Raw genomic sequence first — 22,500 nt, forward strand, 5'->3', positions numbered from 1 at the left:
TCTGCGTGTGGGGGAGAGGTGTTTGCATTGGCCGTACAGGTACAAGGTGATATTGAACCTTGTTCATCTCGTTTAGTGCGTTTCCATCCAAAGAGCTCTGAATGTTTTATTTATTTTTTGATGAGAGACTTGTCAAATTGACCTCTGTCCGACTTGCGTTTTACTGTGGTTTCATGAGTCGCCCTGACGTCTCTCACGGGCATGCCGCTGTTGTCAAGGTAGGGCTCTCGCTGGAGATTAAGCTTTCAATAAAGTAATATTATAGTGGGCATTGTTTCGTGCTGTGATCACCTTTGCAGCTGCATCCATTTTTCAGCAGGTCACAGCGCACCCTTCGATGCGGCATGCTCTTCCTCGGGAGTATTACATGTGCCCACCAGATGGTTTGCTTGTGTTTATTGCTCTTCTCTTTGGATTTGGATTTGGATTTGCATCGTGACGTCTGCCGCTGGACCGGTCCAAATTTTCTTTTCTGTGTGCGTCTCGACAATCGCTCGCTGTATTCGGCAATCGGAAGTTTCTGCATGTGCGCGTTGGTCGTGCAACTTTTCTTCTTCCTTTGATTGAGCTTCATTTGATTGGTATGGTCTTTGCTTGTGGTACATTCTTAATAGATGTACGTTGGTATATATGTATGGATGCTTGGAGAAATTTGATCAAGAATGTCATCAGAAGTCAGACATGACTTGATAGAATATATATGAATATATATATATATATTTGGTTGTGGGTGTTTGTACATTAAACACGCACTAATTACTGCATTTGTACCATTAGTAGCTCTTATGTCTTAAAATTTGGTTGAATTGGTTTTAAGTGTTTCTCTCCAGAACTACGTTGTCATTTCCTTGATCTTTCAAAAATCATAATCAGTCTGTCCGGAACCGAACGTCTTGAAAACTATAACTCTCCACCAATTGGTATGTTTTAGCTTGGTGGCCAATTTTTGGCTACTCTCTCTGTAATGCATCCAAACTTCCCCATGTGCTGTTGAATCTGCGTATCCCGCAGGTCATAGAAGCGTATTCGGAGGCTGACATAATTTGATGTGCAGGCCATAAGAGCGCTGTACCAGTTTGACAACCAAGGAATGACTGTTTTGTTTTTTGTTGTTGTTTTTTAACCGAGTGCTGTGCACATACACTGTCTGCTTAACACAGGCGACATTCCAGACTTGAGTAATCGATACTACTGGTGTGATGGTCACATACCTGTCGTAACAGCACCACGCTGTGCAAGCCCAGCTCAAGCCGGCGAGAGAGCGCTTTCTCTAATGGCTTTGAAGTGAAAAGGTTGTGAATTGTCTTGGAATCAAAAAAAGTGCAAATTCGTCAAAACCATCTCCTCCAATCAAAGGGTCAATGAGGAGGAGGAGGAGGAGGAGGAGAAGGGGAGGGGGTTGGGGGGGGACATTAAGGTCTTGGCAATTTGTCCACCACCTGCATTTGTCTTCGAGATGATCTTTTAATTGCTTACTCTGCGATCACTGACGTCGGATGACACTATCAGAAAATATATAAAAAGCAAAAGTTCAACTTTCAGCCTGAAGTGATCGTTCTCAAGGTTTGATGTTCTTGGTTCTTTTTGGTTTTTTTTAAATATCTTGAAGTTTTTGTGTGTATGCATACTTAGCACCTGATAATAATCAAACCCTTTATTTATTTATTTATTTATTTATTTATTTATTCATTCAATTATTTTTGTCCTTTTAATGTTTAGTCAAAGAGATGTTGCGCAAAAATATGCAATTTTACACACAATGTAAAAGTTAACCAAATATTTAAACGGGGCTGGGCAGTCCGCTTTGGGATTGGATTTTGAATAAGTGCCGTGTACTGATTCCGCTGCTCATGTTGAAGCAATTTTGTTGTCCGTTTGGGACGATAGAGTGGCAGAGGTGAGATTGGGGGTGCAGAAAAGATGAGCAGGTTTGGATGAGGGGGAATGGAATTAGAAGGGTGAGGGTTGGCAGTGTGAATGGTGGAAGATGGCTTGGTCATGTTGATGAGTTTTAAGGAGAAAAGGCGACGCGGGTGTTTTTCTCCAAGTTAGCATCCTTTTCACTCTTTCACTCTTTGACACAATTTCCAAACAAATTGGGGTAACTGTTAACAAAGGCTTGTGTCGTGAAGCGAGCCTCCTTTCAGATGCAAGTGAGTGATCTTGGCTTTAGAAACTTTTTTTTTTCTGTCTTTCTTTCTTTGTCCTGCCTTTCCCTTTGTTCCGAACTTGGACATTTTTCCTCCCTCGTCCTTTTGACTGCTTCCCTGAACCTCCCGAGAGGAAATTCCCCATCCTCCTTGTTTGTGCTCGATTTCTAATGGATAAATGGACGAAACAAAGTGCTTCTCTACAAAAAAAAAATTTTTTTTTGTCCGCCGGACCTCTTCCTTTGTTCTGAAGTGATGAATGGCAGTCGAGGGAGCACAGAGAAGCATTCTTCTCTTTATAGTGAGGTGCATAGCATGCACAGGCTGTCGCTGTGGCACACACTACACGGGTTGTTTGTTTATTTTTGAAGTGGACTCATCGCTGCTTTTATTTTATCTCTACCACCTGACTCTACTTTTCTTTTTAATTTATCAGGCAATGAAGAACAGACTTTTTTTTCTTCTTTTTTTTTTTCTATCCATCTCATCTCCTTGGATTTCTCGTGATATCCTCTTCTGCCGTGTCTGCATGCACCAACAATCGTGCGTGAGACGTCCGATAAAACCGAGTACGAGATTAGATTGCTCCATCGATTTCTCCTCCCGGTCGAGGCACACGTTGCGGCAACGTTTTTAAAGGTAATCGCTTTTACGGCACTTTGGACTGTATCTAATATCTGAGAGCCACCGTGTAATCGTGGTGTGGCATGCAGCGCATTGTTGCAACTGTTCATAAAGGGCGCAAAATTGAAGTGCCTCAAAACGCAAGACCTTGTGTGCAGCACGTGCAAGTGTTTCAAAGTTGAGGTAGCTCCTTCTGTTGGGTATAGTGTTATTGAGCAGGGCATGTGGCGGTCTCTTTTAGGTGACTTGTCATTTGGGTAAATAGTTCATTGCACTGTTGCTTGTTACCTCTGCCTCCCAAGGTGGAAGGAAGTTATGTTTTCACCCCTTTCTATCTATCTGTCTGTCTGTTTGTGTGCAGGATATATCAAAAAGTCGTTGACGGATCCGGATCCGGATCTGACTACCAAAACTTTTTTTTAAGTGATTCTTCACCATTGAGAGATAGAGCCAAAAATGATATTTTGCACGATATCTCAAAAAGTTGTGGACGGATTCACACGGAAAAAAAAAAAAACCTTGGTGGACACTTTGAGCGTGTGACAAGGAAGAATTGATTCAATTTTGGTGAAGAACCGGATCTGATAAATTTTTTTAATGTTATTCTTCACCATTGATAGCACTGAACTGATATATAGCACGATATCTCAACGTTGTGGACGGATTCGGATGAAACTTGGTGAACGGGTTGGGAGTGTGACAAGGACGGGCGTGTGTGATTCGGTTTAGGTGAAAATCTTGATTTGAATACGAGAATTATTTAATTTTTTAAGTGATTCTTCACCATTGAGAGAAAAGGCCAAAAACGATACATCGCATGATATCTCAAAAATGCATTGGGCCCGATATGTTATTGTGGATCAGGCATTGCGCGGTAGAGGTATGCGCTCTTTTGAGTTCCCTTCTAGTTTCGTGTGTTAAAGCCATAAACGGTGCATTGATGGGCTTCGCGATGGTTGGATAAGCCACGTAATGCTGAACCACGAGAACATATCGGGCCCAATACATTTTTGAAATATCATGCTGTACGGTACTATATGGTTTTTGGCCCTATCTCTCAATGATGAAGAATCACTTAAAAAATTAAATAACTCTCGTATCTAGATACAGAATCGGATCTTCACCAAAATCGAATCAATTTGTCGTGGTCACATGACCACCTTCACCTTCGGTGGCGGAGGGAACAATAACAAACTAGAACGGCACTCAATAGAGTGCATACCTCCACTCGGCTGAACAGTTTACGTTTGTTTTTATCCCACTGATAGGCCGGATCCGATCCCTAAGAGATGGGGATGGGCTCGGCATCCGCCTGGGGGATGGTCAGACGGAGGCCCCTGGAGTACTGGAGGAAAGTGGCCACAGCACATGCTCCGTATGTATGACGGGCCGGATATGCATCCAAACCTTAACCCAAAATCGAATTGGCTTGTTTTAGTCACCAACCCAACTCGTCCACCAAATTTCATCTGAATCCTTTCATAACGTTTTCAGATATCATGATTTATATCGTTTTTGGCCCCATCTCTCAATGATGAAGAATCATTGATAAATTCTAGAATCTGGATCTGGATCTTCACCAAAATGTAATCGATTCGTTCTTGTTGCACAACTTCAACAACTTTTTGAGATATCTTGCTCACAGACAGACTGACAAATGGGTGTGAAAACATAACCTCCGTCCACCTTCGGCGGCGGAGGTGACTAGAACGGCGCTCGGTGGAGCACACACTCTCGCCTCGCGGAAACATTCTGAACATTTTCGTAAACTGAAAACGCTACTATGGTGGCTCCCACCGTTATTTTGGCCCATACACCTGTACCATCCATGCACATGAGATTTATATGTCAACCATCTTGGTTTTTCTGTTGGGCCTCACACATTAGGCCAGTCGGCCTCTGCTGATGATGCACTGCCCGGGTTTATTGCACCAGATTTCCAATGGCTTTGTTTGGGTCGAGTGCTAATCGTGATGAGGGACCCCGAAAAATCGAATATGTTGAATAGAAATTATGAGTAAGGTTTAATCAAGCCCCGTATGTGCTCCCTAAAACGTACCCATGTTGGGGTTAAACATCCATAACCTTGTGACGAAGCGGCTCGTTCTGATATAACCAGAGGCAGGCTTTGAATCTTATCTATGTAATGTTATTCATTCACATGGGAACATGGGACAGACACTGCACAAGGTTAATGAGACGGATTAGAGAATGTAAGCTGAGCCGTTCATCAGCAAGGACGAGGACGTTGAGTGGACCGAAGAGGCGAAAAATATATATCTTGCATCGCAAGTTATGATCACCGTGCGGTCATTATTGTTACAAAACGGCGAGGTGGGTGAGAGTAAGATATTACGTACTGTATTGTACTCTGCCGTAAATAGAAAACACAACACTTAGCTCGGGATGACGATGCTGTTGGACTGTTAGAGTGAGGATTGGGGAGCGGTGAAGGTTGTATTATTTAATTTTTACATGTTCAGAGATGATAAATAACATAATAATAACAGATGATAAATAACAGACAAATTTAATAAAAGGAACGCACATCGATTGAAGCTCCATTTGGAGGCTGTCACAACGGTTTTGGCTTAATGGTTAGGGTGGTGGGCTTTGGATCCTAGGGTCCTGAGTTCAAATCCCGCTCAGCTGTTAAACTTGTACCAGTTGGGGTTAACTCAGCCTGTCATCCTTCCGAGATCGGCAAAATGAGTGCCAGTTTGCTGGTATACTGTGTCGGAGTGGCGACTTGTCCAGGATTGTGCCCAATAGCCAAAGAGACTGCTTCGGCAGCACCAACACTCTGCGCAGAGTATGGTCCCAATGGATGGATGGATGGATGGAACGTGTGGGTAGCCGAGGTTCAGTTGGAGCCTTCGGCCCCGGGTGCCTCGTGGAAATATTGGTCAATCCGTAATGATTTCTCCAACATCACCGGTCCACTCCACTCAAAGGCATGTTTTTCGGTTTGGTCCCCGATCCAAACATTAGGGGCTTTTTTTCCGTCCTTTGAATATGAGGATCACCGAACTGGAATGAGACTTTTGTGCCTTGCGGAGCACTGCCGGCAACACTTCCACCGATATTTGATTCACTTTGACGGATATAACACACAGTCGATTCATTTATCCAGTCATGACATCCCACAGTTGCCGTACTTTCACCTCTTACCAACTGAAATAACAGCTCTCTGTTTTTTCGCCCAACATCATAACCTTTCTCTGCCTTTTGGCACAACAAATTTTGTCCATCATTTTAAGTTTGGACACCATTAAAAATGGTGCACGAGAAACACCAAAAGTTTTGTTATGGGGAGGTAATCATACACACGGACGCAAACAATGACTTATCTCAGCTCAAAAATGACGAGCGGCCGAAATGAAATCCCATGATAACTGAATTGGAACACACTGGGTTGCCCGTGATTGGTCGAAACCCACGATATTCGAGTGTTTTTTGAAAGTTTTTGTTTTTGAAAGTGCTAAGGTGATTTGTGTTCATTTAAATTAAAAAAATAAAAAGCTTAAAAGCTGCAGACACGAAAAATTGTGCAATTTTACTGCCGTTGATGCAGCGTCTTTTTCACCATCCACCTCAATTAACACGTTAAATTAGTTTTTTGTGCCTGTTGTTTGTGTCCTTTATGACATCCTTAAAACAGTAAGTTTCTGTTTGGAAGTATTTTAAATTTTGTTTGACTGCCAGCCCGGCAGACAGACTAAATAAAAAAATCTCACTTCACATGCGCGATCGGGATGAATTCAGAGCCTTAGTACGGTACCGCTAAAATACAGGTTTGTTTTCCGATTCGTATTCAAAATGTAACATTCAATTGAAATTGCGTTCCTCGATCATAAACTGACGACGTTTGTAGACAGACAAAGTGAACTAATTGCTTAACCCTGCTTTTCACTTCACGTGCAGGATAATTATAATTAATACACAGAATTATACAGGGTGAGTCAGAAGTAGTGCCCGATTTCTGTCAGTTGATTGTTTGTTTGCCATTTGTATTACAGTGTACAAGAAGGTAGAAATAAATGAATGACATGTTTATCTAACCATTTATTCAAGAAAAAAATATTACGGAACTGCGCCAAGCTGTTTTACTTGAAATTTTCAAAGTGCCCTCCCTCGTGATCGATGCACAATTGTAGCCGAGCAGGCACAGAGTGGCACACACGTCTGCAGAGTTCGATATCAATTTCCTCAAACTTTGCAGTGATTTGAGCCTTCAATTCCCGAATGGTACGAGGCTTTTCACAATAAACAAGGTCTTTCATGAGCCCCAAAGAAAGAAATCTGGAGGTGTAACCTCTGGGGAGCGTGGCGGCCGATCCACTTTCTGGGAAAGTTTTCATCAAGCCAGTGACGAACATAACGTCCATAATGAGGTGGAGCTCCATCATGCTGGAAATAACAGTCCTGATCTTGTACCCTGGGCCAAAAGAAGGTTTACAGCATATCCAGGTAAATTTCTGCAGTGACAGATCCCTCAAAGAAAAAGGGTCCAATTATCCCCAATGGAGATATGGCTGCTCCAGGTTTTGCCAGATTGGTCACTCCAGGTAAATTTACCTATGGTATGGTCACTCCAGGTAAATTTACTTCCTTCTCAACTGTCTCTCTTGGGTTATTCACAGCCTAGCAGACACAATTATGTCTGTTAATTGTGCCATTTAAGCTTAATTTGGTGCAAATTCAGTAACTTTCCAAACTCGCAGCAATAACCTGCAAAACAAAATCAAAAATAAATAAATTACGAAAATTAATAATCTGCAAGACAATTATTAACAACATGACTTCCCAGAAAGAATCTGACAGCTGAAAAAACAGAAATCGGGCGCTACTTTGACTCAGCCTGTATATTGCCAGAGAAAGGCACAAATCCCAATCGGAGCCCAGAAAAGATGCACACTAAACTTGGATATTGTCTCTAATCTAATGCTACAAGCCTCATTATGATAAGGGGTGGGGGCAAAGATGGTGTACAATCAGAGCAAGTGTGTTTAGCATTTAGAAAGGATAATGAACGGACTGCAATATAATGGAGGACGTGGTGGTGTTGACGATGGCAGGATTGGGCCTTGGTGTTGGCAAGATGTACCGGCGTGTGGCACTTCCAAAAGCACTGGCCGTTCTTTAACCCACCATACTCCTACTGCCGTGATGACACCCATGTGGTTATCATCGTTCTAACTGGTGGGAGAAAGATTTAGGATTTGCCAGGGTCGAGCAGAGCAGGACGGCAACGTTGTCCATGATGGTGTACTTCATGATGTGTGGCAAAAGTAGGTCTACTGTACGAATCCAGCCTAAGAAACTCAAGTGTTTTGATTTGAGTTGGGTTGGGGGTGGGGGGGGGGTTAAGAGGGGTGATGGTTGTAATCATAAAAAGGAGGGGGTGGGGGAGATGGGTCGACACACGCCTGTGTGACAGCTGGTGCGTAATGATGTACATGTGGATTCCCACATATTCGACGCAAGGTTCCTCATCATCAAGGCGGTGCTAATAACACATACAACCATGGCGGGTCTTCAATCTTCAAAACACAGACACTACCGGGGGCCCCATCCCTTTCTCATGCACGTAAAAGTATATATGATTGGGTGTTAAGAGTGCAGTAGCAGTCAGGCCATGCCCCTAAGTAGAGGGGCTCAAGGAGAGTATACCCCAAAGTGGAAACCACATTCCACTCAAGGAGGCTGAAAGTTGGCCTGGATTTTAGATTGCCAATTAATCCGTTATCTGTTAGAAATGGTGGTATCAGATGCCTTTCTTCTTATTCAACGGCCACTATTTTTCAACCTTTGTTTGGCTCGAGCCTGGGGAAGCTTGGCTCGAGTCTTCACGAACCTACTGTGCAGGCCTGACGCTCGACTAGTTAGGGCATGATTTTGGAATTTGGCCATGGTGCCGGCGATAGCTCGCCTACTCTTCATGAAGAACACCAACCAACCAACCATTGGGACCATAATCTGGCAGAACGTTGGTGCTGCCTAAGCAGTCTCCTTGACTATTGGGCACAATCCTGGACGGGTCGCCACTCCGACACAGGATACCAGCAAGCTGGCACTCATTTTGCCAACCTCGGAAGGATGACAGGCTAAGGTCAACCCCACCTGGTATTGATTCAACGACTGAGCGTGATTTGAACTCAGGACCCCAGGATCCCAAGTCCACACCTGAACCATTAAGCCAACACCAGGCATGCATTGAGCAATCCAACCCGTGTTCGGCGGACATTGTTCGTCCCGAAGATTGGTCCATGCCGAACATTGTTCGGGATATTTTCCTTGGGTTTTCTTTTGCTTCCTCGATGTGATTGTGTTAAATCTTAGCTTTTATCTTTATCATAGGTAATGGTGTTGTAAATCTGATTGAGTCTAGCTCCTTATTCGTCCTTTAGGAGGGCAACATAACTCGGTTTTATCTGATCTTGAACAACAGCACTATTTCCTGTTCAGATCCTTGGTGTCACCTCCTCTTCTCCCTCCTTCCCCTCTCACTCCACATCCTTTTTAAATTAGGCAATTCTAACAACCGCTAAACAACAATTCATGACACCCATAAAGAGGAATGAGTCTGAAGATTCGTATTGATACTCCATGACTCTAGGTCATATTTTGCCATGACATGCAACTTGATTCCCGGCTTTATTTTGCTTTATGAAACTTGTCGAGCCGAATTTACAAAAGGCATTTAAGAGTTAGATGCTTGTAGAATCGTTAATCATGCACTAATCACCCATTTAAAGTTAGTCCTCAATCACCAAAGAGCGATTATCTAATGCGGATCAAAACCTAATCACAAGTCTTTAAACATAAAAATATATGTCCCGTAGGGGACTGACTGTTATTTCCCCAACAGTCGGGATGAAAATGAGGGATTAGGGGGAAGGGGCCATGCCCCCACCCCCCCCTTTCTGAAGTGGTTTTTGAGAATATAAAAAAATGTATTACTTGAATTTGAGGTGAAATCCCCCTTTTTAGCCTCTTTTGGGGTGGATCCGGATAAGGAGCCCAACCCCATGAGACCTTCCTGTCTTGATGCATTGTACCAAATTTGGTCTGTATCGCTCAGGTAGTTGTGGAGATGTTTTCGTGAAAATGAGGTTTCAGTGAGGGAGTCCATGGCCTCCTTTCCTGGAGAGATATGGCCATGAGGAGCACAACTTATGATTAGGGCATTGTCCCGATGCCTCGTGTGAGTTAGGTCTGGGTCTGTCTGGCAGTTTCTGAGAAATTTTTTGAATAAAACATCAATGTTTGGGGTAAAACTCTCCTTTTACCCCCTTTATTGGGGGTGCATCCACATGAGGAGCACAACCCAACGAGATCTTTGTCCTGATGCGTCATACCAAATTTGGTCATATCAAGCAGGTAGTTACCTTCACAAACTTTGTTGCGAAGGTTATGTTTTGATCGCTGTTTATTTATTTATTTATTTATTTGTGAATATGGGTGTTTGTTTGTTTGTTTGTTATTCGCATAACTCCAAAAGTATTGAACTGAATCGCAGCAAATTTGGTGGGATGATTGGTTATTATCCGAGGACCATTTGATTCGATTTTGGGAGCGATCGGGTCAAAGGTCAAGGTCAATGTCATAAAAAGGTCAAAATCGTCTTTTTACCATAGCGCGGTCAATTTGTATCCAATTTGCATGCAACTAATGCCAAAATGTTCAGAATTCAATGCCCCATCTTGTGATATGTGACATGACACAATGACGTAATAACCCTTATTAGCAGTTGGGAGTCAAAGGTTGGGGGGGGGGTCACGACATTGCAAAATGTGCGGTTTTAGTCATAACACGGTCAATTCTTATCCGATTTTCCATGAAACCAACACCAAAATGTTGACTGTTCTGTTCCCCACACTCTAATACCAATTACAAAACTAAGAGTACAAAGGTCAAGATTGAGGTCATGAAAATGTCAAAATCGTCATTTTGCCATAGTGCGGTCGATTTTTATCCAATTTTCATGCAACCAATGCCACAATGTTGTGAATTCAATGCCCAATCTTGTGATATACGATCTGACACAGGAAATTTAATGTTTTTAAGCCATCATAACCCAAATGAGATGGCAGATGTGGCATGGGATTAAATACCCTCACAATCAACGGTTTCTGGTGGGGGGGGGGCAAAATGTAGCGTTGGCGAAGGTATGCGCTCTACTGAGTGCCCGTTCTAGTTTTTGAGATGTTTTCGTCAAATGTTAACGGATATACAGACGGACGACCAGACACCGGCACCCACTGAGTTTATTTCAGAGAAAAAAAAACCTAAAAAGGAAAGTATTTGTTATTATTATTATTATTATTATTATTTTAACCATGTCAGTGAGGGCATGTTTAAAGCCTTGAAGCAAGCATTAGGCAAAAATGCTGTAGTTAGAACTGTCATTGTACTCGCATACTTCATGGCAGTTGAATCACCTTTAGATTTACTTTAGACTTCACCATCTAGGTATGCCATTGTGGTTTATGTACTGCAGCAAGGATTGCCCGTAACTGAAGTGCTTGCAGTTCTAATTACAGTAGTCTGCAGAGAATTACTATAGTAAAGTGATGTATAAGAATTGCATGGCTTACAATTGGTAGTTTACATGGGATGGTGAATATGGATATTGTTGCGGGCCAGGGGTCGGTGGCGAGAACGGCCACTAGGTGGGGGAAATTACGTCGCCTCCCACCGGACTCCCCGGAATTGTAGGCCGTCACTCCGGATAATTCCGTGACGCGGCGGGTCGCTGAACCGACCGTGGACGCCAATATCTCAACCGCGTAGCAGAGGGTCTTTTTGTCTCGAACCAATTTACCTAATTAACTACACGATTTCGACTACCGGGGAAACCACGCCCTCGGCACGTCTTGCTCGAACCGAGTCACTCTTCCGACTGCGGAAGAGTTCCAACTACCAACTACCAACTCCGGTTCAGGTGCAGCCGAGTGGAAACTGCCAAAGCCGTGCCGGCTAGGATGAACGGATTATCGGGTATAAAACCCCGCCTAAACTCAGATCCGAACCATGCTGGACCAATGCAAGAAGGGACGGAAACGGACTGGGGACATTTCTACAATTGTTTATTTACAATAAGACGACACAGGGAAGACTTAACACGGATATGCAAGTAATATTTACAATGATCAAAAACAAACACTTAAACAGTTTCTACTTATAAGACAGGCCCACACGCAGAGACACACACAAATGAAAATAAACCCCGAGTTCTTTATTGGCCCCTCGCAGCTGAGGAGAGAGACGAGCTGGGGGTCAGAGTCCAGCTGGGTACCTGCCCGTCGGAGGAAGGGGGTGCTCCGTGGTGCGGCACCTAACAATGGTCGTTGGTTTGGTCCCCAGTCACACGTGTGGGACTCGTTTCTGGCGGAGCTCGGGTGGTGAATAGCGGGGTCCACGGAGGGGGGTCAGGGTCGCTCTTTCCTTTCCTTGTCGAGGGCCAGCAGGGACACGTTCGCTGCCTTCACGCCCATCTGCTCAACCCTCCGCTTCAAAAGAACTGCACGTTCAACAACAACCCTCAGAGCCCTATCAAAAACCTTGTCAGAAACCCGTGGAGAACTTCCTGCAAGACCCTTCTTCCTCACTCGACTCTCAACCACCACAACCCTGTCAAAAACCTCAGAACAACCTTTGTAACAACCCCCTGCCTCAGAGAGTGCTCGGGAATTTATGGATCTCCCTCAACGGGGCAGGGCTCGCTCGAACAGACGTCACTCCTCGCCCTGATTGGACAGGCTCCTATGGGTTCGCCCTTTCTGGGTGGGGTTTCTGCCCATGCCGGGAAACCTCACCCACTCTTCCACGCGGGTTCATACTTGTTGAGCAACATTATCAATGTTGCAAAGGTCGTCGTGAAAGAGTTACAACGTTTGTGGAAGCCGATAAACTGGAACCGCGAGATCCCGCCTCGGCACGTCAGGGTGCGAGAAGGCAGCCAGTTCGCGGTGGATCATGACGGGGGGTGGGATGGTTGTTAGATGGTTGTTAGATGTAATAAACTAAATAAAAGAAATCGCAACGCACACCTTTGATTCTCCCACTCGACAAAAGGAAGGGGATCTGACTACACACATACTTAACGGCATAACTGACTTTTGGGACATCTGTATGTTAAATGCATATGGTTTCCAGATCCGTAACAATATGTTGGATGTGCTTGAATGAGCTCAAGAGGACGCAGAAAAGGAGAGGAATAGGGCAGTTCGCTGACTTCGTGCATTGAAAATCTTCGAGGATTTGATGCAATTATCTGGAGAAGTATGACGATATCAAATTTGTCTGGTATTGCAGACTCTCGAAAGAATCATTTCATTGGCTGCTACATCTAGTGTAAGATGACCTTGATCAACCTACGATGAGGAACAATGCGCTGACTCTGAATCCGCTCCAACAATTGTCCGTGATGCTGCGATTCCATCTCTGTGCATCATTTTAATTGGATGTGGGAGATGTGTGCCGTGTTTCACAGGGTATTCGGCTGTTTAGGCATGTACAGCTAAACGGCTGTTTATCTCCCTTCATAAATTGCTATTTTGACCAACGATTAGCTGTACACGTACAACGATGTTTTTTTTCAGCATTTAAGGGTTCGGCGTGTGTGTTCGCAAGATGCTCGTTAAACACCTTTCGTAAATTCAGCCCTGGGTTTTGTGTCTGGGGCAAAGTAATCAATGATTTAACACATCTAGTTTTTAACATGTAATAGTTATTGAAGTCATACCTCGCTTCACGCTGCCCCGTAGAATACTGATTCGTTACGGAGCTCTTTGTCCTGGAGAAAATTTAAAATGAAGAATATCCATCACACGCAGCGCTCCCCGAGTAAACACACCTGCCACCGTTGTTTGTACTGTTTGAACATGCTCTGAGCCGATCAGCTGTTACTCTCCCTTCTTTTTGCAGCAGGTTGAGCCTCCTCCCACCGCTGTCATGTAGTAGTCGGAGCAAAGACAATTTTTCTTTTTGTTGATTTTTGAACATATTATGTTTTTGTTAATACTTCCTGATATGATTATTTTTATTTCGAAAACATGTTTCCCATCTGTATTATTGGTTCACCTGGAACGTAGTTCTGGGGAGCTTATGGAATGGTTATTATTAGCATTATTAACGATATCCCATTAAATCCCTCATATACCCCTCATGTATTGGAAATAACGCTTTTGGGAACGCATCTCCATCTTTTCCAGGATCTCGTCCTGAACGTTAAGCGAAGTCTTACTGTATTATGTCAGCCTGATGTTTGCTTAATGGTTAAGGTGACTGGCTTAAGCTCTTAGGGTCTTGAGTTTGAGCCCGTGTCATGCCGTTAATTAACAGCACATGGGTTGACTCGGCCTGTAATCCTTCCGAGGTCGGCAAAATGAATACCGGCTTATTGGAAAAAATATGTTTACCATATTTAATATGTTTGCAGTGACGGCACTGCATCAGCGGCACAGCTATGCTGCCAGCAATGATGCAACCAGCATCCATAGGCTATATACGTAATGATGACTGTATTATGTTTTAATTTATTACTAATGCATACCTGTACGTGCGTGCCTGTGCGTGTGTGGCTGTACGTGCAAAAAAAAACAAAAACTTTCAAACAACCACACAGGCCGTTCCTTCGCTCTCGCGTGCCTGTATGTGCGTGCCCGTACGTGCGTGCCCGTACGTGGAAAAAAAAAACTTTCAAACCGCGTGCCAAAAACAACAACCACACAGGCCGTTCCTTCGCTCTCGCGTGCCTGTATGTGCGTGCCCGTACGTGCGTGCCCGTACGTGGAAAAAAAAAAAACTTTCAAACCGCGTGCCAAAAACAACAACCACACAGGCCCTTCCTTCGCTCTCGTGTGCCTGTATGTGCATGCCCGTACGTGCAAAAAAAAAAAAAAATTAATTGTGATGTCATAGCACCGTGTACTGTCATTGGTTTGGTAAATAAATGGCCATAACTTGGGAACCACTTGTCCGATTAATATCAAACCTTGAAAAGGCACATACTCAGGACCCCAGCAATATACCTCATAAGTTTCAATGAGATCGTACCAGTGGTTGTCGAGAAACAGCGGTCGCAGACACACACACACACACACACACACACACACACACACACACACACACACACACACACACACACACACACACACACACACACACACACACACACACACACACAGATTGCTGGAATTATAGATAGATAAAGAAGTAGGTTTTTATTTTATTTTAAGGAAACCTTTGTTATTTTTCTTTAATAGGATGCAAGTTTGAAACTTCACACATCCTAGTTTGTATGTGTGTCTAGTTTGATTAATATACAAGTAGGGCTGCCTCAAAACTTATTTTATTGCTTGATATTTTGTGTCCATGACAAAATATCAGTCATTTTTTTTCCTTACCTTTTTTGGGGCATCATCATTAGGTGCTGTGGACCAACAATAGTTTTTCATCACCATGGCAACATGAGATAATTGTACACTGCGTCGTGTTTGTTTTCTCTGGCGGTTTCCGCACCACAAAGGCTGAAACAACTAATTTCGCATCAGCTGTTTGTCGATGACTGCCCGTCACACGGATGACACGAGCACACCAACGTGTAACATTTGAGAATCATTTTATTGACATGGATATTAACTGAACATTTCACAGACTTGGACGGACATTTGTTGACATAACGTTTCGTGGACCCAGAGATTTGCAAATGGGCATTGGACCAAACGAGGAGTTGTTGTTTTTCTTTCCCGTGTTTGTGTCATAATAATAATAATATGTGAAGTTATTTTTATTTGCTTGTTTGGACGTTTTTCCTTGGAGCGGCATGGCAGGGAAAACTTTGCAACTTTGTGTTCCGCTGCTCTCAGAATCTGCGACTATGTACTTTATTCACAGGATGTTTCTCCAGCAAGATGTCATTGTGTTCCTGTTCCTGATATTCCTTTGTTTTAGCACGTTTAACGTCCGACCAATTTGCTAATAAATGTATGTTGTCTTACCTGCAAGTCGGACTGCCTGGCTTCCTGGTGGCCGTTCCAATACCCTGGTGGGTATCGTCTGCAGGTTGGCACAACGACTCGATTCTATAATGTGATCTGCTATGAGCCGGCATCTTGTCCCGATTTGCCATCATGTTACATTTGTTTTCACACTTTATATTTAATGAGGCAATTGGTTTTGCCATCATTGCATTTCATTGTGCACGAAGTCCATTGTGATTGTTGGGAGGTCGACCTTTACCTCGAGGTTGGAAATGCAAACATTGAGCTATTTTCCGAGTGTTTATGTCTGGTGGAGTTTTAAGAGTTCCATTAATTATATTAATATGCCCTCGTGTTCTTTTCAAGTGGTGATCCTCAGATGGTTGGAGTAATAGTACATCGAGTGTGCTTAACCTGAGCATGTCGATGAACTCTCCGTGCACCTAAACAGTTCTTCCTGGTTTGCAGAAACAATCTTAAATGTTTAAAGCTCGCAGGATGATAAGTTAGGGAAGGTGACATTTTCACCAAGACATGAAAGATCGAGACCGTTGAAGCCGTATTGGCAGTGTGCTCAACTCCAGAGCATTTTCGTTGAGATATCGTTCATGAATGGTGGGATGATGTCATTCCGTTGACGTGTCTCCTGAAAAAGTTGCTGGTCAGAAGCGTGTTTGATCCCTTGTGAGATTTCATTGAAGGCTCGAGATGCCCATTGTGCTTTTCTTCTGATCCCTAAAATAAAGTCAAAGGAACATTCGAAATTGGTGGTGTTCCTTCCATATAATTAAATATTTTTTTGCCTGTTGTCAAAGTTGATCTTTTAAATTTAATCTTGCAGCGACTGATGGGAGTAAAATTTATATATTTTTAACAACTTAATTGTGCAGTTCGCAATGTGATATTAAATGTGATTTAACCATTCGACATCAATACAAGAAAACACCGTTTAAAAATTATTTATTTTAAATCATCTAATATTGAATAAAAACCCAACAGCCAAACTAAAAATCTGGACGTGAAACCATCTCAGCTCTCTCTGTTCAAAGGCAAAAAGCACTTGCTTGATGACCAAACATTTTTCAAGATCATTCTAACTTCTCAAATCATAAGTTGAGGGAGATTATGGGATGGAACTGGAGAAATCGTTTTGCAGATTGAACAAAGCATTCGACACCGTCCATTGTGGTGACTCGGTGCAATGCTTAGAGCGTCCGCCCTGAGTCTGGGAGGTCTGTGGTTCAAACCCCGTCTGAATCGTACCAATGAATTTAAAAATGGTACGTGCTGCTTCCTTAATTGATGCTCAGCATTTAAAGGACAGAGCATCGCCAACCCCATCATCCATGGGCAGGAGGAAATTTCTGGGTCTGGACAGGAAAAGACAATGAAGATGGCATCCGGTACTCAGATTGCCCTGGGAAGTTCCGTCCGATCGTTAAAGCTCAGCGGCTGTTTGTCTGTAGTTCGGTCCGGTATTGTCTCGCATATTTATCTGCCTGTGTACGTGATTTGTGTTAAAGTTCCATGAGCCTTAGACCCTTTAAAATATAATGAATAAATAAACCACAGATCACTCAGGCAAATAAACATGGTGTTGGCTTAACAGTTAAGATGGCCGGCTTAAGATCTTAGGGTCTTGAGTTTGAGCCCCTGTCAAGCCGTTGAAATAACACCAGGTGGGTTGACTCAGCCTGTCATCCTTCCGAGGTTGGTAAAATGAGTACACTGGCTTTCTGGTAACGGGCACTACATCATTAGCACAGCCGCACTTTCAGAAAAAAAAAATGATGCAACCAGGAGCTTCAGATACGAAACAACAACCCAGGCAGGTGGTGGGTTTAAGCAATTGGTTCATGTCTGTCCGTCTGTCCGCAGACGTTTTCTCTTTTTTTTTCTTGTTTTCTTGACTTTTCATTTTCTTTCCTCCTCATTTGGTGCTTTGAGATTTTGCTTCAAAATGAAAGTGTTCGATGATGTATCGGTTCATAGAAGTTTGGAAGTGAAGTTGATTAAACTGCCCCTTCAACTTGAGACCTTGGAAAAGTTTCTATATATATATATATATATATATATTACTAACAGCATTTACATAGTTTGCATCTGTGAACATGTCTAGTTTGTTCAAAAGAACTGATGCAATTTTGTTAAAGTACTGGATGATGGGGAATTTAATCCTCGAACCTTGTCATGTGATGAGCCAGGCTGAAGAAATGTGGTCGGCTTGCACGGATGATTCAAGTTGGCATTGCAGTTGCATGTCGGCCATGAGAGGATTTGGGTGGTGGTTTGGATGGTCAGGTTGGATTTGAGATGTTAACCCTTCCATACGTGTTGAACTGTGCTTGTGAACGTGCTGTCATATATTGTGCTGTCATATATTTAAAATGAAATAAAAGTATGAGGCATACATGTACAACGTGATAAATTGTGACTTGTAGCCAATGGAAAACTTCATCATGCGAACCCAAGGCCTCTCGCTAACATGGCGAAAGCTCCACCACTGAGCTGTGGAGTTGTCGTGATGGAATCGTGACTTTGTCGCATTAACACTGCAGGCTGTCATCGCTTATGTCGTGTGTGCCTGCCAAGGCAGAGCCCACATGTGGATACGTGGTGTATATAAGAGAGATCGCTATATATTGTGGGATGCTTGGCCCAAGTCTTTCACGAACCGGCTGGCTCGATCTGACGTTCGACGAAGTAGTTGGGGCAGGACTTTAGAATTTGTCTACGGTGCTGGCAATAGCTCACCTACCCTTCCTGAATTGCACTGTGGGGTCTTTAACGTTCACCAACTAATGCCAGCAAACAAGACACCCAGTTTAACGTCCATCCGAGGGATGGCACACACACTTATCACCCTGCTGAAACACTGGGATGACACTTTATAACTGGGTCGGAATTCAAATCGAGGCTAGACAGCTTCAGGGTGGGTGTGCACACCTCGAGGACATTCCGTGAGCCCACGTTACTTAAATACAATGAAATTTAAACATTCATGCAGTAGATTTTCTTTGTTTAGTTGTTAGAGAAAATTGTGACGTGTCAAAATTCAGAATAATATCATGTTTTGTCCATCAGGATAGTAAAACTGCTAAAATTAAATAACGCTTGCAGTTTTTTTTTTTTACATTTTTTTTTAAACCCCCGACAAAGAGGGAATCCGATTCAGATTGTCCGTTGCAAAAGATACCTGAATAATTTATTTTACTTGCACCCAGGACAAAATGAATTTCCTTTCCAATTGTGAAGATGCATCTGAAATAAAGACAATTCTGTTTGGCAGACGCGCACACAGGTTTTATATTTCTAATTGCATTTGTATAAATTTCAGCTCATTCGTAGCTGTTGTCCTACTTTGGTATAACCATTGTGAATCTCGAGGACACGCGTCGTCGGCTGGCTGCTCTCTCGGATCGGCTTTCTTGATTGTGTGCACAGGGATAATTGCTGTGATTATTTTTAGTGCAGTGTAAATGCCAACACTTTCAACTGAGCCAATGGTGTGAATGAAATAAAATAAAAAGTCAGATTTGTTAACAGAATGAATTTGCACTGCTCATCGCAGCTCGAGGTTAATTGATGCGTTCTACCTGACCCGTTGCTTTCCGCATTTTTTTTTGTTGTTGTTGTTGCTTTCAAACCACCAAAATTAGCAAATAAAATGACGTGTTCTCATGGATGTCATACTTGTTTGAAATAATAACTTGAGTTTGGAAAATTTATCCTGTTAATGCGTGTTGTTATGATGAACAATGGAGGTTGATTTTGGGGGGGGAAAAAATTAGCAAAATCTGGCACACCACAACACGGGTCAGGATGCCCCCCCTTTGATTTTTGTGGACAATTGACCATCCATTCACCTAATCGAGGAGACTACAGTAAATTGTCCAAAATGTTGGAAGCATTTACGATGGTTTTTGCTCTGGTATAGATTACATTTGAGATATAACCTCCCCTCCTCCCCAAGTGTGGTTCAGTTCATGGATCCTTTAGAAGGTGTGAATAATCTGATTCAAAATTTGATGACTCGGGTTCGTTGCAATTTTTTGCAGATGGATGCGCAAGCTTTCATTGAGAAATGAGTACTGGTCATTCAAATTGCAAGAATGGACCCCAAGTCTCTTGGAAGCATTGAGCCTGTTTGGAGACCAGCTACAACTCTACGATGCTTCCAAAAGCATTTCAAAATAGGAAGATCCTACTTTAGAGACATTTAGTTGCGACACATTTTAGTAGAACAAAAAACTGTATAACGTGCGCATTTATAAACCGAAGATTTCATCAAGGCAAAGCTGCGCACCTTCTAATCCATGTGTTGAAAAATTATATTAGGAACTACAATGAAAAAAACAGTCTTGACCATGGAGGCTCGTGTCGATCTGTGGTGGCAGACCGGGAGAACAATGGATGACATGAACAGGACGTTGATTGAGGTACGCTCACCACCGAGGGAAGCGAGGTGAACCTGACATTTCTGGTGTTAGCCCTTTTTTTCCTGCGACAAAGGGTTAACTCTTGAAATGTCAGTTTCCTGCTTTCTGCAGCAGTTAGCACACTCGATCATTGTTCTGTTGATGCCATCCATTTTATTGGGATCTAGTATTTGCAGATTTCATTTCGCAGTTTAGGTGAGCAGAATGGGTCTTTGTTTACCATACCTTTTAAAAATAACAAACAATTAAAATGTTTTTGTTCAACTGTCACATGACCAACAAGGTTGCTTCATTCACATCAAGCGTTTCTGTATTGCAAATAAACATGACCTTGTAAGTGTTCAACTCCTTTAATACCCCACTCCTCCCCCCACATAATGCTAATCCTACTCCTGTCGTGGCCAAAAATATTGTCACCCTTCCACTTTTTTCAAATAACTCGTAATTTTCTTGAAAAATAAGTTTAAATCGACCAAAGTATTTGGTTTCCACAATTGTTTATTTCACTGTTGATATTACAGAACCTTTGTTATTGATTCGGAACTTAATTTTTCCTTTTAAATCAGAAAATAAAAAGAAATGGCATTGACAAAATTATTGACACCCAAAACTTAATATTTGGTATCACAACCTTTGGACAAAATATCTGCAGTTAAGCGTTTCGTATCGCCATGAACGAGCTTCCTCCACCTCTCTACTGGCAGTTTGGCCCTCTCTTCTTATGCAAACTGCTCCAGTTCTCCCACATTTGAAGGGTACCTTCTCTCAACTGCTGTTTTCAGATCTCACCACAGGTGTTCAATGGGATTTAGATCTGGACTCATTGCTGGCCACTTCAGAACAGTCCAGCATTTTGTGTTGAACCATTCCTGGGTGCTTTTTGAAGTGTGTTTGGGGTCATTGTCCTGCTGCAAGACCCATGACCTTCGATGGAAACCCAGCTTTATGACACTGTTGAACATTGCGCTCCAAAATGCCTGGATAATCTCCTGATTTCATGATACCATGCACACATTCAAGGCACCCAGTGTCAGAGGCAGCACAGCAACCCCAAAACATCACTGAACCGCCTCCATGTTTGACTGTGGAGAAGATGTTCTTTTTTTTTTGAAGGCTTCATTTTGTTTTCTGTAAACATAGACATGATGTGCTTGACAAAAAAGCTCTAATTTGGTCTCATCTGTCCACAGGACATTTACTCAGAAGGATTTTGGCTTGTTCAGGTGTGTTTTGTCAAACTCCAGGTGGGCTTTCTTATGTCTCTCTCTCAGCAGTGGGGTCCTCCTGGATCTCCTACCATAGAACCTCCTTTCATTGAGTTGGTGACGGATGGTGCGAGTTGAAACGATCGTACCTTGTGTCTGAAGGTCAGCTTGAATCTGTTTGGCAGTTGATCGAGGTGTTTTCTCCACCATTCAAACAATCCTTCGCTGCAATCTTCGATCAAGTTTTCTCTTGTGGCCTCATCGAGGGAGGTTGGCTACAGTGCCATGGGTCTTAAACTTCCAGATAACATTGCGTACGGTGGACACAGGAACATCAAGGTCTCTGGAGATGGACTTGTATTCTTGAGATTATCCATGCTTGGTTACAATCTTGTGTCTGACCTCCTCAGACAATTCTCTAGTGTTCTTTCTTTTCTCCATGCTCATTGCGTTACACACAGTGACACAAAACAGCAGAATGACTCCTTTTCTCCATTCAAACTGGTTCAATGAGTGATTTATATATTGCAGGCACCTGCAATTCACCACAGGTGAGTTCATTTCCAAAGTAAAGGAGAATCACCTGCCGCAAATCTAATTATTTCTTACAACTTCTAAAAGGTGCCAATAATATTATCCGGGCCATTTTAGGATTTCTGTGTGGAATAAGCTAAGATTTAGTAATTTTTTTTCAGCTTTTTTTGTTTTGTTCCACTGCAAACCAAAGATATACATATATGGATACCAAAAGAGTTTTTAATTTAAACAATTTTCCTGGAAGAAATGGTGACTTATTTGAAAAAAGTGCACAGGGCTGTGCTGATCTCCACCAAATTTTGCGTACATGTTAGTAGTACCCAGGGTCACGTCATGGGTACAACCCCCTCCATCCCCTGCGAGCGGGGGTGGGGAGGGGGGGAGGGGAGAAGACGACTTACGATTTTCACCGATGCACGTGCCACAGTGCAAGTGGTTCACTGACCCCTGCTTCAGACAGGGGATTATTAACCACAGCACAAAATATATTTCCCCCTCCCCCCTCGGAGGGAGCGGGTGTTTCTAGTTGGCCAAATTTATCACGTCTGAATCCACA

At 42.9% G+C, this 22,500-nt stretch overlaps 1 protein-coding gene across 12 annotated transcripts in view; it reads left to right on the forward strand.

Annotated features, from left to right (window-relative positions):
- The window catches only part of LOC147027710 (repulsive guidance molecule A-like), a 164,369-nt gene that overhangs the window by 120,521 nt on the left and 21,348 nt on the right, over positions 1–22,500 (forward strand). Inside the window, exon 1 of one of the 12 annotated variants that reach the window (XM_085877258.1) lies at positions 159–218. The exons of 10 other annotated variants lie outside the window; for them this stretch is intronic. In XM_085877258.1, the coding sequence (XP_085733384.1) occupies positions 174–218 (45 nt within the window). In that variant the 5' untranslated portion in view covers positions 159–173. Of the gene's footprint in view, positions 1–158; positions 219–561; positions 582–22,500 lie in introns of those variants that run through there. One more of the 12 variants, XM_085877270.1, reaches the window with a different exon arrangement.

This window comes from Eptatretus burgeri, chromosome 4 (genome assembly GCF_056783735.1).
Source record: "Eptatretus burgeri isolate ZD-2024b chromosome 4, Ebu_testis_v1, whole genome shotgun sequence".
Taxonomy (NCBI): Eukaryota; Metazoa; Chordata; class Myxini; order Myxiniformes; family Myxinidae; genus Eptatretus; species Eptatretus burgeri.